The following is a 13,285-nucleotide window of genomic DNA, read 5'->3' as shown; positions in this document are numbered from 1 at the left end:
TCTTTTTCAGTGTTGATTCTTGTTAAATCCATTTTTAAACCCTACATTGTGTTCTATTCGGAGATGGTTTCTGGTCACTAACTGGGGCATAGTAAAATCAATGGGGGAAAAACAGAGGGTCAGACGGTTTACACAAACAACATATTTTTTTGTATTTTTCAAACAATCTTTTTATTGAAGAATACAATGTGGAAGCTGTGTTGCTAGCTAATCCATTTTTGCATTATCTCTGGCCCAATTTCCCCCAGTAAGTAAATAAAACCCCTCTAACCCAGTATGTGGCACAGATCTTGATTAATGACACTTTCAGCCATTGTTTCTGCACAGTGGACTGCATTTGTTAGTCTGTCCTGTCCCAGTGGAGCATTGAGAAAGTTTAAATTGGGGCTTGTGTCAACATGGACCATTATAGCCACTTGTTTGGGTTCATTTCAGTACTTTGTTTATCTCACAACCCACTTGACGCCTTAAAAAGACGGCCACTGTTAACACTTGTAACTCTTAATTTATACAAACATAACACTAGTCATTTGAACAGGACTGAACCCTCTCTGGGAGCAATTATGCGTTATCGACTTATTAAATATGGATTAGCCTTTTCGATGTCTTCTGCGAGAGTGTAGATCCTTTTTTCAGTGCATGTCCTGAAGGAAGTCTGCTCTGCATCCTTTCTCGGAGCCTATACTGTTCTCTGTCATGTTTCAGGCTTTAATCTGATTGAGAAGAGCATTTCTGTCCAGAGATTTTCCAGGGATGCTCAGCAGACTACACTGTGGTTATTGTTACGGCGATATTGAGTACTGTGAGATACATTACTCAAGAGCTAAATCCTACTTTATCCTGGTTTAGTCTGGGGATTATCAAAATGTGATTGAAAATATTGTGAATGTGGAATTTGTCAGAATAAACAAAATGCTGCAAAAAGAGCTGACGTAAAACTCTTGTACAAATGAGCGATTACGCCGACAAAAAAGATAAAGCTATACGTTTTTGTCATTATCATCCACCCCTTGTTTAGTGTTGGTTTTTAGCTTTATTCTGTCACTGCCCTGTTGTGAATTAATTTGTCCTCGTTTAGCCTGTTTTTTCTTTTCTTGTCCTGGTGTTTGTCCTGATTTAGATTTACTTCTATTCATTTAGTCGGGCGGCAAACAATGAATCGACTAATCTTGACTCATCAACTTTAAAAAGTAATCCACATTTTCATCAATAATACAGTTTATTCATAAATATTCTCTATCTTGAAGCCTTCAGTCACCATTTCAACTTTTATTTGCCAAATGCCTCTCCTCCTCTCTGAAAATGAGAAAATATGTACAATAAAAATAATCGTTGACTAGTCGACTACAAAATAAACCTATTGTATACAGTAGCTTTATCCTTGCATAAGCTTTAGCATCATACCAGCCCTTTAATAAAGCAGTAGCTGTTGCATGTCCCGTTACGCAACGTTGTGCATCTTTGCAGTGTTCCTGAGAGCGGCTTGTGAACGGTGCCGAGTGCAGAGGCAGGCCTGCTCCAGATCTGTGCGGTATGACAGGAATCTTCTGTAGGCTTCCGTCTCCTCCTGTGAGCGAGCGCCTCCGAACCAGGCTGTGCCCACCCGGCTGTCATTATAGTGTGTGTGTGAAATGTGCATAGAACAAATACTGTGTTCACTTTTTCCATTCAATTTTAAATAGATTTTTCTAAACTAAAATTAGAGTTCCTGATATGACAGTTATTAATGAAATGTTATCATAATTAATCAGGTGAAATCCCTTCTGACGTCCATGTTAAGGGTCGGTAAATTCATGTCTGTTTTAATTTGTGAAGTCTGCGATGCTTGAAGCCATGTGCCTACAGTCAATCAATTTTAATAATGACTAGCCACTTCTTAAACAAACCCGCTTTAATTAAAGCCTTTGACGAGTTCCCTTTGCACTCATGCACTCACGTATCCACCGCTCGTTTCTATCTTTTTTATTCCAGACGGTGGACATTCATAAAGAGAAAGTGGCCCGGCGAGAGATTGGGATCTTGACCACCAATAAGAACACAGCCAGGACTCACAAGATCATAGCCCCCGCCAACATGGAGCGCCCGGTCAGGTACATCCGAAAGCCCATCGACTACACGCTGCTGGACGACGTGGGCCACGGGGTCAAGGTGAGTCGGTTTTGTGTGTGTTTTTGTATTTTAAGTTGCTTGTGGTTTGGCTTTCTTAAGGATTTCTGAAATTGCATGGTTTTATGATCTCTTTATCAAACTATTTTATTTGATTATGTGGAAACATTACATGTATTGTATAAATATCCCAGAATATTATCAAAGCATCAATACCTTTTCAGGTATTCGGGTCTATTGAATTTAGGGCTGCAACCAAGTTATTTTGCGATCCCATTATCTTCTCTCAGTATATGAATTTTTGAAGTCCGTGCATAATCCAGATAACAATGATCAATTACTATATTTCTTGATGATCATCCCAATAATCAATTAGTTGTGATTAAATTATCTACTTTTTTCAGCCCTAATTGAATTTATAACCTTTTTGTGTGCGTGTGCGATACAGAGTGATACAGAAAGGGCTGCACACACTACATATCACAGTAACACCAAAGTCCTCCATTTGACAGAAATGTACAGTCTTTTGATGAAAAAGTAAAAAAAAGGCTTATTTTATGTATAATTCCTTTCCATGTTATGGCCTAGATGAGCCTTGATTATTCTTATATTTTTGACACAATTGGACCTTTTAAATAAGACCTGTACATTTGAGTTTTATTGTAACTGAAATTAAATTATTGCATTAATTTTGAAATTTAAATAATAAAATTAATCCTATGTTCAGGTTTTTTATTTTTTATTTTTATTTATTTGCTTGATGTGCTACTTTTACATTTGGCACATTATCAGAAGGAGCGTCAACACAAAATGCTACAATATATTTAACCATTACACCCACATCATACTACTCCATTCCCACCTCTTCTTCTGTTTACTTGGCTCCTATTTCCTCTCCTCCCCCACAACTATTTTTGCCTGAAGTTATTCCTTTCTCTTGTTTTTGATTCTTCTCTTTTTTTCCTTCTTTTTCTGGCCGTACTGAACGTGGCAAAGCTTTTATCTTCACCGCCGTTCCTGACCCCACAGGAATACGCCCCACGTGTGTTGTCGAGAACGGGCCGAGGGGGTGTAGAGGGTTCTCCAAAGCATTACATCACACAAAAAGACACTCTATTCTTGGCTGACACATAATCGCGAGACGTTTTTAAAAGCACTTAGACCCGTCCTGCCCTCGAAACCCGCTCCTCCGGTTTCTCAAGGAATCAGACAATTACATTTAAATTTTAACTCAGTATTTTTTTGATGTTGTCGAACGTTTGACAGTTGAAAGTGAATATTGTTCGGGGTCAGTGGGTCGTCCGGGGAACAGCTGCGATGATGTCATTTCCCCTGTGGAGGCGGGGCAATTGGTTCCTTGACTTATTTCGCTTCCCATCAATCGGCCAATCAATCGCGGCTGTCGCACAAATCGGATTACAGAGCCCACATAAGGGTCCAGACATTGATAAGTGAAGTTGAAAGCCATTGTGCCACTTTGAATGTAGTCTCTAAAAGGGCTCTGGTGCCAGGAAGTCACGGTTAATGGGACGTTTGCAAAGTTTTTCCCACCGATGGAACCTTACAAAACACTGCAGTGATGTATACGACGTTAAACAACTTACAGATTACACAGGCACTTTGTGTGGAGCGATGCTATTGGTAATTGTTTTGGCATATGGCGGGTTTTCATGTTTTTAAATTATAACTTTGTATATTTTTACATTGCTCAAGCAGTAGTTTTTGAAGAAAAGTTTAACAAAATAAAAAGTTCTGAAAAGGCAACCATCCATGTTATCAATACACAAACACAAAAATCACAAAATTCACCCAAAATAGTAAACTATGGAAAACTAGGTAAAATGTATTGCTAAATCTTTAATAGAGAGATATTATGTTTTTTCTGGTGCAAAAATATAACCTGAAACTACAACATTGATCTAAAACCGCTTTAATAATGGAAACGGATCCTTTGACTTCCTGTACAAAACTGCAGAACTGATAAGCCTCTTGGTGTCATTTTACCGTAACAAGCAGTGGATTGTCCTTTTACATGTTTTTATATTTGTACAGCGATGTGGGCGGGTACAGGGGGTAGGTAAACCAGGAATTTTCAGAGCGCTCAAACCTCAGTTGCAGGATAATACAGTATCACACAAACATGCACGAATCAATGAAAATAAAACTTGAGTAAACTAAAGATGAGGAAGCACTATTGTAACAAGGTTAAACGATCATCAAAGCTGATTTTGCATGATATATCCCTGTTATTATAATTTTGTTCACTACATTATAGTGACAAGGGTAGTCATTTAGTTGAAAAACGTTACCGGCAATCCCACAATTAATGTTAGCATTCTTTTGTGTCTACATTGTATTACTTTGCAGTAGAAGAACACCGCATGTCTGCAAACGGACCAAAATGTGTCTAACTTATAAATGTTTTTCAGATGTATGATGTTTTTAGTGGCCCATAAAGTGGCAAAGCTCAGTTTTTCATACCGCACACATTGATCATGCATCCATCTCCCATTCTCATTTATGCATGCCACAGCTCTGCGTCAATATTTGCCTTGCATACGGCATTTTAATTCCTAATCCAGTGCCGCCCCGTGGGATGCTCTGCTTGTGTAGAATCATGCCTGTGCTCGCGGCTTACTTACTGACCAGATTCGATCGGTTAATGGCAGTTTAAATCATGCCCATTGCCGGGCGTTAGCTGCTAGCTCGCGACAGGCTGCAAACTGATCCTATAACTGCAACGTTTAATGGCTTCACACTATCTTTAACACCGGGACAGAGCTGTTAATACTGAGAGGGAAGCCTTTGCAGCGCTGCATTTATTACAGAAATACTACACACCGTTTAATCAGTGGTTTCAGCGAGGTGAGTCTATACTGAGGATTTGATTTAATCCATTCATTTTAGAAGTCACAGAAATAATGTTCCAATGGAGTAGGAGACTTGGATGAGGCCGTTTATCCCTGGTCTACCGTTGTGAGATGGATATAGAAATACTGATACTGAAACCCCACATTTATGTTGCGTTCTAGTCAAGTTTACAAATTCACTTTTCTCTTTTTTGTAAAACTGAGTAACAAAATGTCTTTATCTTTGCTGTAAAATGTTCTGTGTAAACATCCAGACATATTTTTGTGCGTACTTGTTTCAATTTGTACTTATTAAATAGGCAAATCCTAAACAACTAATGATTGATTGTCAAAATAATTGTTCGTTGCAGCCCTGGATTATTTTAACAGTCAGTCCTGTTTACATTGCGACTGGGGATGTCAAGATTATTTGCTTAATCGATAATCGTGATTATTGAGTTCACAATATACTCGTAAGAACCAAAAACGTGTAACTGTGACAATTTCAGAAGCAAAATTAAATATTTTTAGTTTCAATTTACAGTCCAAAAATATACCTAAATGATAAAACCCTTTTCCCTGCAGGTTTTTGACATATTTAACTTTATTTTGTCTTGCAGAAAGTTAAATTTTGTAAAGCGGTCTCAAACTTGAACAGTAACATGTTATATAATAATAATTATAATAAGGTTTCACTGTTGCTTAGTCACAGGCTCAATAATCTTGTTCTCACAATAATCTTAACACAAAAATTTGATATTGTGCCGTCCCTAATTATGTCCTGTTCTTTTAATATAACAACAACTGCTCTCCAAGGACTTCAGAAATGGATGTTTTATAGACACTAATATGAGTTTTTCACTTCACACGCCCTCCTAAGAGCCTACTCTGTAACTCAAACCTGGCTTTACCGGTCATTGTTCTTCGGGATCACTTCCTCTGACCCTGGCACCGCTCTGCTCTGTGCGGGTGATGCTGGTACTCTGCTCCGCGCTCACACCTCGAGGGCGCTGCATTATTGATGAGCCACTTGACTCTGCAGCTGTCGAAGTCTAGATCAAACTCACTGCGGCGCGCTTTCATATTCTCTCTGACAGCAGCCCACACAGGTTCAGCCGCCGTGCCATTGTGCCATTGTACTAGCACTAGGAGAAAAGTGTGGTTACGGAGCTTTATAATATAACGTGTCTAGTAATATTAATGATAAGATATATAGTTTTGGTTTGTCCTTGTCACTTAGGGATGGAATTGGAAGCAGCGATGTCACGATGATCTCAAATTCTATTGTTATTGTGGCAAGAATCCATTTTACAATTATTCCCGATTATTGACACCATGACCAAACAATAGTCTAATTACCGTAGATTATTATTCTTCATGTAAGTGACCAGCTTTATTAAACTTTATGAATGACAAAGTAAAGTTAATGTGACATGAACGGGCATGCAACAATGTATTTATTGAGATATTTGAGTTATACAACATTTTATAGATATGCTACATTTTTAACGAACCTTGAATCATTGTTGTAATCAAAATAAGATCACGGTCTATGTACTGTAGTTTGCTTTTGTTTTTTTAGCTGCTGTTGTAACAAATCAATACTTTTAAGCAAATTAAACTGCATTTCATTGCACTCTACTTGTACAAGTGTAATGACATTCAAATTTAATTTAATCTAATTTGATATATCGAGACTTGTGACTACGATAGCACAATATTTAGGTTATTCCACAATAATGAAGCACCACTTAAAGAAAGGACTTTTCAGAGGGTAGATGGAATGAAAATGATGTATTTGTGCTTCTAAAATTCTCTTTTTTTAACTTCTTCTACTATTTCTACAACATTATGCTAATGTGACTTAACAATCATGGGTTAATTCTTGTATTTTCATTATGTGCAGTGTCACTTTATATTACATAATGGAGATGATTATGGCAATCAACATTTTTAATAACACAAATGATCACATTGTTCTTTTGCTTTGCTTTGGAACATCCTTTAAACACACTGTTAGCCAGTTCTAGCTATACATCCTTTTCAGTTTCCTGTTTATATAGTCCATTTTGAGGACTTCTGACCATTTTTAAAATCATTGCTTTTTCATCACTCTGAATTCATAGATACCTAGTCCTGGTACATTACATTTAGTTTCTTCAACTCTATGTAATTGCTGCCTAGATAAATGAATCTTCAGTGTTTCCTTTGCCATCCGATGGGATCTGTGGTGCCAGGGTGTGGTTTTATTTGAATAAGATAACCACATCAGACTCTGCTCTCTTTTCCCTCTGACCTTGCCAAGTCTTATCAACTGTTTGTTCACAGTAAATAGCTTATTTTGTGTGTGTGTGTGTGTGTCCACTTTTCCTTTGACTTGGTCTGTTTGGACATGGCTTTCTGACATGCACTCTCTCTCTCTGTCTCTCTCTTGTGTTTTTCTCTTCGCCCACACTAAGTGGCTAAAAGCTAAGGTAAGTCAGTTCGTCCCATGACCCTTTATGCTAGTATGTATTATTGATAGATCTCCTTTTCTACAGAATCCCGTAAAACATGTCTTCATCCCGTCTCCATTAACTTTAGCCCCTGTAGTCCGAAAAACCTTACTCCCGTTCGATGTTGTCCATGTAGAAAGTAACAATGTGCATTTTGTAGTCCATGTTTTTGTCAGTTACTCTGGCTGTAGACAAAATAGGCTGCACACATTTCTGGCAATAATTCATGTTTAATTTCATAATGATTTTGTATAAAAATGGAACACACTTTAGTCATCATCAAGTTGTGTTTACAAATTCTTGATCACTCTGCAAAAATTTCAAGATTTAACATTTAAATGCCACTATAACTAAGAAAAATGATACGTTCTGTGCTTCTGGCGGTCAGTGGGGATGAACTGGAACTGCGCATGGACTTATTATTCGAATACATTTGCTTCCTTCCAATCTTACAGAAATGCAGGTGCAGCCTATGTTGTTTACTGTAATAAAAGACTATAGACTTCCCAGATTGTAACAGATGTCTGTGCGATGACAAATCCTGATATTAAAGATTCACTATGTAACATTTCTGGTAGATATTCATTCATATACATTTGTTCAATTATATTTATTGCTGAAAAGTACCTTAAAAACATTCTTAAAGCACTCATTACCGGTAGCAGGGTCACTTCTCCACAGATCTGACCTGTAACTTTGCCTAGTGCGCCTTTTAACATTTTGTCAATGACTTAAGCCAACCTAGTAGTTAAAAATCTGACCAAAATCTTACAATTGATTGCATCCACATGTATCTGTTGACAAATCTGGGCAGCCTAGAGCGAATCTGACTTCGGTTATGGTAAAAGTGTGTAATTTGCATAACCACAGCAACATGGCAACAACCAGGCGATCCGAGGCGGGACACTGTCGAGGACCAACCCGCCCACGCAGAAGCCGCCCAGCCCTCCCATGTCGGGGCGCGGCACGCTAGGGTAAGTCCATTTCTGTCACCGCGATGGCAACACTGGCTAATCCTGTCATTATCAAACTGAGGAGGAACTGTGTCGTGTGGGCGACCGAGGAACAGGCAGAAGAGCATGTCTGATTGTAGTTTGTGAGATAACCCCGAGGCAGCTCACTTGTAATCCGTCTATCCAAGTACGTTTTAATAGTGATGTGAATTAAGTTGGGCATAGCCGAAAGACAAGGCGTAGACTCACGGCTGCTTTGTTGCCGTCATCCCGTGGCATTCCGCAAAAGTACACTTCTGTAATCAGATAGTCGCTCCGCTGCTCTGTATACAGCGGTGTAAAATGATATGATTTACTAAAGCCTCCACTCCGTGTGATGACAGTCTATGGCAGCGCAAGTAGATAAAAAATATCCAATTGCAGTTGATTTATGGTCAATAGTGTTCTGTTTGAGTCCAAGAGAATTGATGAAAAAGACTGAAATAGGCCTATGAGTGGACTAGAACTCTTATTATATTCTTAATTATAATAGAACGAGGTTTAAAACTTGCTGAGATGAATTTACTAATTAACCTGGTCAAGAGGCAGCAGCACAGAGGATCAAACATTAAAGCTCAAGATATTTTTAACGCTTTATAAAAAGGTTACATTTTGTCCTGTGAATGTGATTTTTTTTTTTTTTTGATTTTTTTTTGATTTTTTATTAATCGACATTTGGTCAAATAAGCGTGTAGTTTTCATACTGGATTTCAGGATCAATTTAGTATCTGATTTTCTATACTGCTAAACACATGTAAAATTTAAAGGCAGTACATGCTATTAAAAATACTGTAACATTACTATAACTAAATATTGAAATAACATATGCATGTTCTGTGTTCCGTCCAGACGCAACACATCGTACAAGACCCTAGAACCGGTGAAACCTCCCACAGTGCCCAACGACTACATGACCAGCCCGGCCAGACTGGGCAGTCAGCACGGGCAACAGAACAGCCCGGGACGCACGGCATCGCTCAACCAGAGGCCACGCACACACAGGTACCAAACAAAGACCTGACCTGGCAGAGTGGATAAGTTGGAGATGTTTTTAGAATGACATTGCCCAAAACAACCTATAAAAATGTACATATTTTGTAGCCTTCTGTTGTACTTTAAAGGCAAGCTTCCTTTTGGATATGCATGATACGGTGTTCGGAAATATTCTGCTACACCTTGAAATCCAACCCTCGCTGGTAATGCAAGAAAGCGCCTCTTCAGACCCATTAGTCCTCTTTATGTCATGGGTTTACTCTGCGTCTTCATTTCAGCAGCTTAGAGCACTTTCACTCCTCTGCCTTCACTAGACCTTGCATTTGTTTTAACATGACTTGCAAAATTTGTCTCAAAACTCTCACATATTAATGTCGGTGGAAAACCTCTCAAGGAAAATCCAGCGCTTTCATCAAATCTGAATTACGATGTCAGCCGTCTCATTAGCTAAAAGGCTGTTGTTATGCTGACTTGCAAGGCTCCGTAGAAATTATATTATATTCTTATATTCCCCTGCTTTACTGTGCTGGTTTGCATGTTTGTTATAGGCAGGTGGTATTTAGCCTGTTACATTCATCTGTTACAACTATTCTTAAAGTTTTCATCCTCTTCGGCCCTGCTCGTCTACATGGAGATGTGTCTACTTTGACCTGGAATGTTCTACCACAGTTGTTCTCAAACTTTCCCACCATGTACCACTTAAGAAAGGCAGACGCTTTGAACGTGTGTCTGAAAAATAAACCCACCAGCAGACGTGTGTCCAGTGCACATGTGCAGTGGAGGAGTGGTTGTATTTTCCGGTGTGGCTGTTCTCTTGATGGAAGACCAGGTTGAGAGAGTGGCTTTGGTGTATTTGCTTTAAGCTCAGCTGTTGTCTGGGTCCACCACATACTTCAGAGGTGATTAGACTTTAGTGAATATCATCATTTGCTCCAAGAGCTACGTCTAGGTTATATTTGACCAGTGCAGGGTTTGTTTTGGTCCTTCTTCCGAATAATGAAATGTGTAGTTACGACACTGGAGTGTCCAAGACGTCCAGCTTTTTTGCGGCGCATCTAGAGCGTCCAAGGCAACGCGAATCTCTCGTTTTGATCATTTGACACAGTGCATTTTAGTTGTTTAAGCGCTGGAAGTGTGTCCGACGCTGCCACAGAGCCGATCGCCTTTGTAAAGCAAATGACCCAAAATCACTCTCAACCTGGTCTGCCAGCTTACCAAGAGAACAGCCACACCAGGAAATACAAACAACATCTTGACCGCGCATGTGCGTTGGATGCCTTGGATGTAAGCCTGCTTGCGAGTTTATTCTTTCATCCAAAGCGTCATGCCTTTAAAACTAGCAGCGCCCAGTACGAATTTGACGCTATGGTGTGAACGCACCATTACATGTTTAATGGGGCGCAAATATATCTTTTATCTCCTAAGGGGGGCGCACCAGAAAAAATGTTTTGATAAGCCCTGCCCTACAATAAACACTAACTCCTAGGTGGTACTGTACCCTCCTTCAGTTCAGTTCATTTGACAAAAGGTGTGTGTGTGTGTGTGTGTGTGTGTGTGTGTGTGTGTGTGTGTGTGTGTGTGTGTGTGTGTGTGTGTGTGTGTGTGTGTGTGTGTGTGTGTGTGTGTGTGTGTGTGTGTGTGTGTGTGTGTGTGTGTGTGTGTGTGTGTGTGTGTGTGTGTGTGTGTGTGTGTGTGTGTGTGTGTGTGTGTGTGTGTGTGTGTGTGTGTGTGTGTGTGTGTGTGTGTGTGTGTGTGTGTGTGTGTGTGTGTGTGTGTGTGTGTGTGTGTGTGTGTGTGTGTGTGTGTGTGTGTGTGTGTGTGTGTGTGTGTGTGTGTGTGTGTGTGTGTGTGTGTGTTACAATTCTAAAGGTAGAATTGTAATATGTGTTACAATTCTAAAGGTAGAATTGTAATATGTGTTACAATTCTAAAGGTAGAATTGTAATATGTGTTACAATTCTAAAGGTAGAATTGTAATATGTGTTACAATTCTAAAGGTAGAATTGTAATATGTGTTACAATTCTAAAGGTAGAATTGTAAAGCTGTCCATATCCTCACAGTGGCCTTGCAGCTGCCCTGTAAGTGACCAAAGTCTCCTGCTCCGGCCTGTATTGCTGTGATGGGGCTATTTGATTATCCTGGCTCAAAGTCGCTCTTTGTGCTTATTCAGCTCATCAGTCTCTGCCATCTTCTCCAGCTCAGGTTTAAATTCAATACAAGCGTCTGCCTGGGCCTGCTAACGTCTAATTTACTTTCATGAGCAAAATGATATAGTCCATGGTTGGCACGACATTAATGCATTTAAGACCGAGAAAGGGCAAACTAGAAGAAGAACATTTTTTAAAAACACTACATATGTGTCTGAAAGTATAGATACATTTCTTCCAACATAAAGTTCATTTCCTGTAATGTAAGTTAGACCAGCAGCATTATCATCACCGGTAAATGTGAAAGAGCTCTAGACACCAAACCAAACAACTGTATTAGTTTATGGTTTGTACAAGATGAGCAAGGCAATGGGTCAACTCCTTCCTCTTGTGCTCAATGCTGACTCCAAATCCAAATGTCTTTTACTATAACTGTTACCAAAGGAAATCAAGACGATGCTCCGCACATCAGGTTCTGTGCCAGGTGCGTAGGATAAGGGCGTACGTGACGCTGAACTGTAAAGGGAAAGAAATCCCGCACACTGTCAAACTTGCAAAATAAAAGTTTAATGGTACAGAGGCAACGTTTCGGCGTCTAGGCCTTCGTCAGGCTGTAACTGTTACCCCCAATAGCAAAGTGGTGTACTCAGCCAGTAATGGTTTAAGTTATTATAACAAATAACTAGTTTAACACCTTATAAATTGTTGATTAAAGAACCCTATTTTAAAGTGTTGTCTGTATTTTTCATTATTCCCCAACTTGGCTAACTATCTACATTAACATTATCATCAATAACTACAATAGTTCATTAAAAGTGATGATGAATAATGACTTTCACATGATAATATTTGTCTTGGGTTTGAATGACCTTTGCTGTTATCACAATCCTCCAAGCCATTTGCAAGTGAAAGGGATAAACAGGCTAGCGAAGGAACGAGTGGGTTAGCCAGGGATTAGGAAGGATCAACCCAGAAGTACAGAGGGGGTTTTAGTCCTAGTAATGGTAGTAGTTCTAGTCGTACAGCGCTCATTACAAATACACCCACCGGTATTAAGATATTGTATTGACCTTATTTGTACTGATACTTTGCCACAAACCAACATCCTTCAGAGCCCCCCCCCAAACCCCTGCTGTTACTTCCAACCGCCCGAGGGCCTTACTGACACAGATCGCTGAGAGGGGCATGATGGGAAATTGGATCAAAAATGAGGGGTAAACGGGGTAGGGGGTAGGGGGTAGGGGGTAGGGAGAGCTTTACACGGGTCAAGAGTGCATAGGATGTTGTCGGGTTAGCTGTGAGATCAAGGCAGGCCAAGGGGGAGTTAGCTGTCCCACGCATCGTTCTACAAGGGTCAAACTGAGGAGGGGGATACAGGGCACTGCTGACACTCACGTGGCCTACATTTAAAGGTGACTACGAGCGTATTGACCATGATTCTACAATGGGATTGGCTTTGAATGAGGTAATGAGGGAGGGGTTACTGGGGTGGTGCCTGCTCATGGGTATATGATGTTTACATGGCAGCATTTTGAGGTAGAGGTACTTTTATTTCACTTTAATAGTAAACTAAAGTATTATTTAACGTGTGTTGTAATGATACTAACATTTGGGAAATGACAAAACTTGATTTCTTTACTAAGCAATAGGCTCAATACTCAATATAGATTTTGATAGTGTAATAATTTTCAACACAAAATAT

The 13,285-nt window shown here is 39.5% G+C and overlaps 1 protein-coding gene across 12 annotated transcripts in view; it reads left to right on the top strand.

Annotated features, from left to right (window-relative positions):
* Positions 1–13,285, top strand: part of abi1a (abl-interactor 1a) — a 47,926-nt gene that overhangs the window by 23,712 nt on the left and 10,929 nt on the right. For 8 of the 12 annotated variants that reach the window (XM_072451106.1, XM_072451104.1, XM_072451109.1 and 5 more), the window contains exons 3-6: positions 1,972–2,148; positions 7,415–7,429; positions 8,321–8,424; positions 9,292–9,444. In XM_072451106.1, coding sequence (XP_072307207.1) covers positions 1,972–2,148; positions 7,415–7,429; positions 8,321–8,424; positions 9,292–9,444 — 449 coding nt within the window. The remainder of the gene's footprint in view (positions 1–1,971; positions 2,149–7,414; positions 7,430–8,320; positions 8,425–9,291; positions 9,445–13,285) is intronic. The other 4 variants (XM_072451105.1, XM_072451108.1, XM_072451110.1 and 1 more) reach the window with 1 other exon arrangement.

The sequence above is a fragment of the Eucyclogobius newberryi genome, unplaced genomic scaffold, assembly GCF_026437365.1.
Source record: "Eucyclogobius newberryi isolate DKJ021-1_F unplaced genomic scaffold, fEucNew1.0.hap1 SCAF_18, whole genome shotgun sequence".
NCBI lineage: Eukaryota > Metazoa > Chordata > Actinopteri > Gobiiformes > Gobiidae > Eucyclogobius > Eucyclogobius newberryi.
Note: the sequence above shows the minus strand (reverse complement) of the source record. Positions and strands in the feature narration are given on the sequence as shown.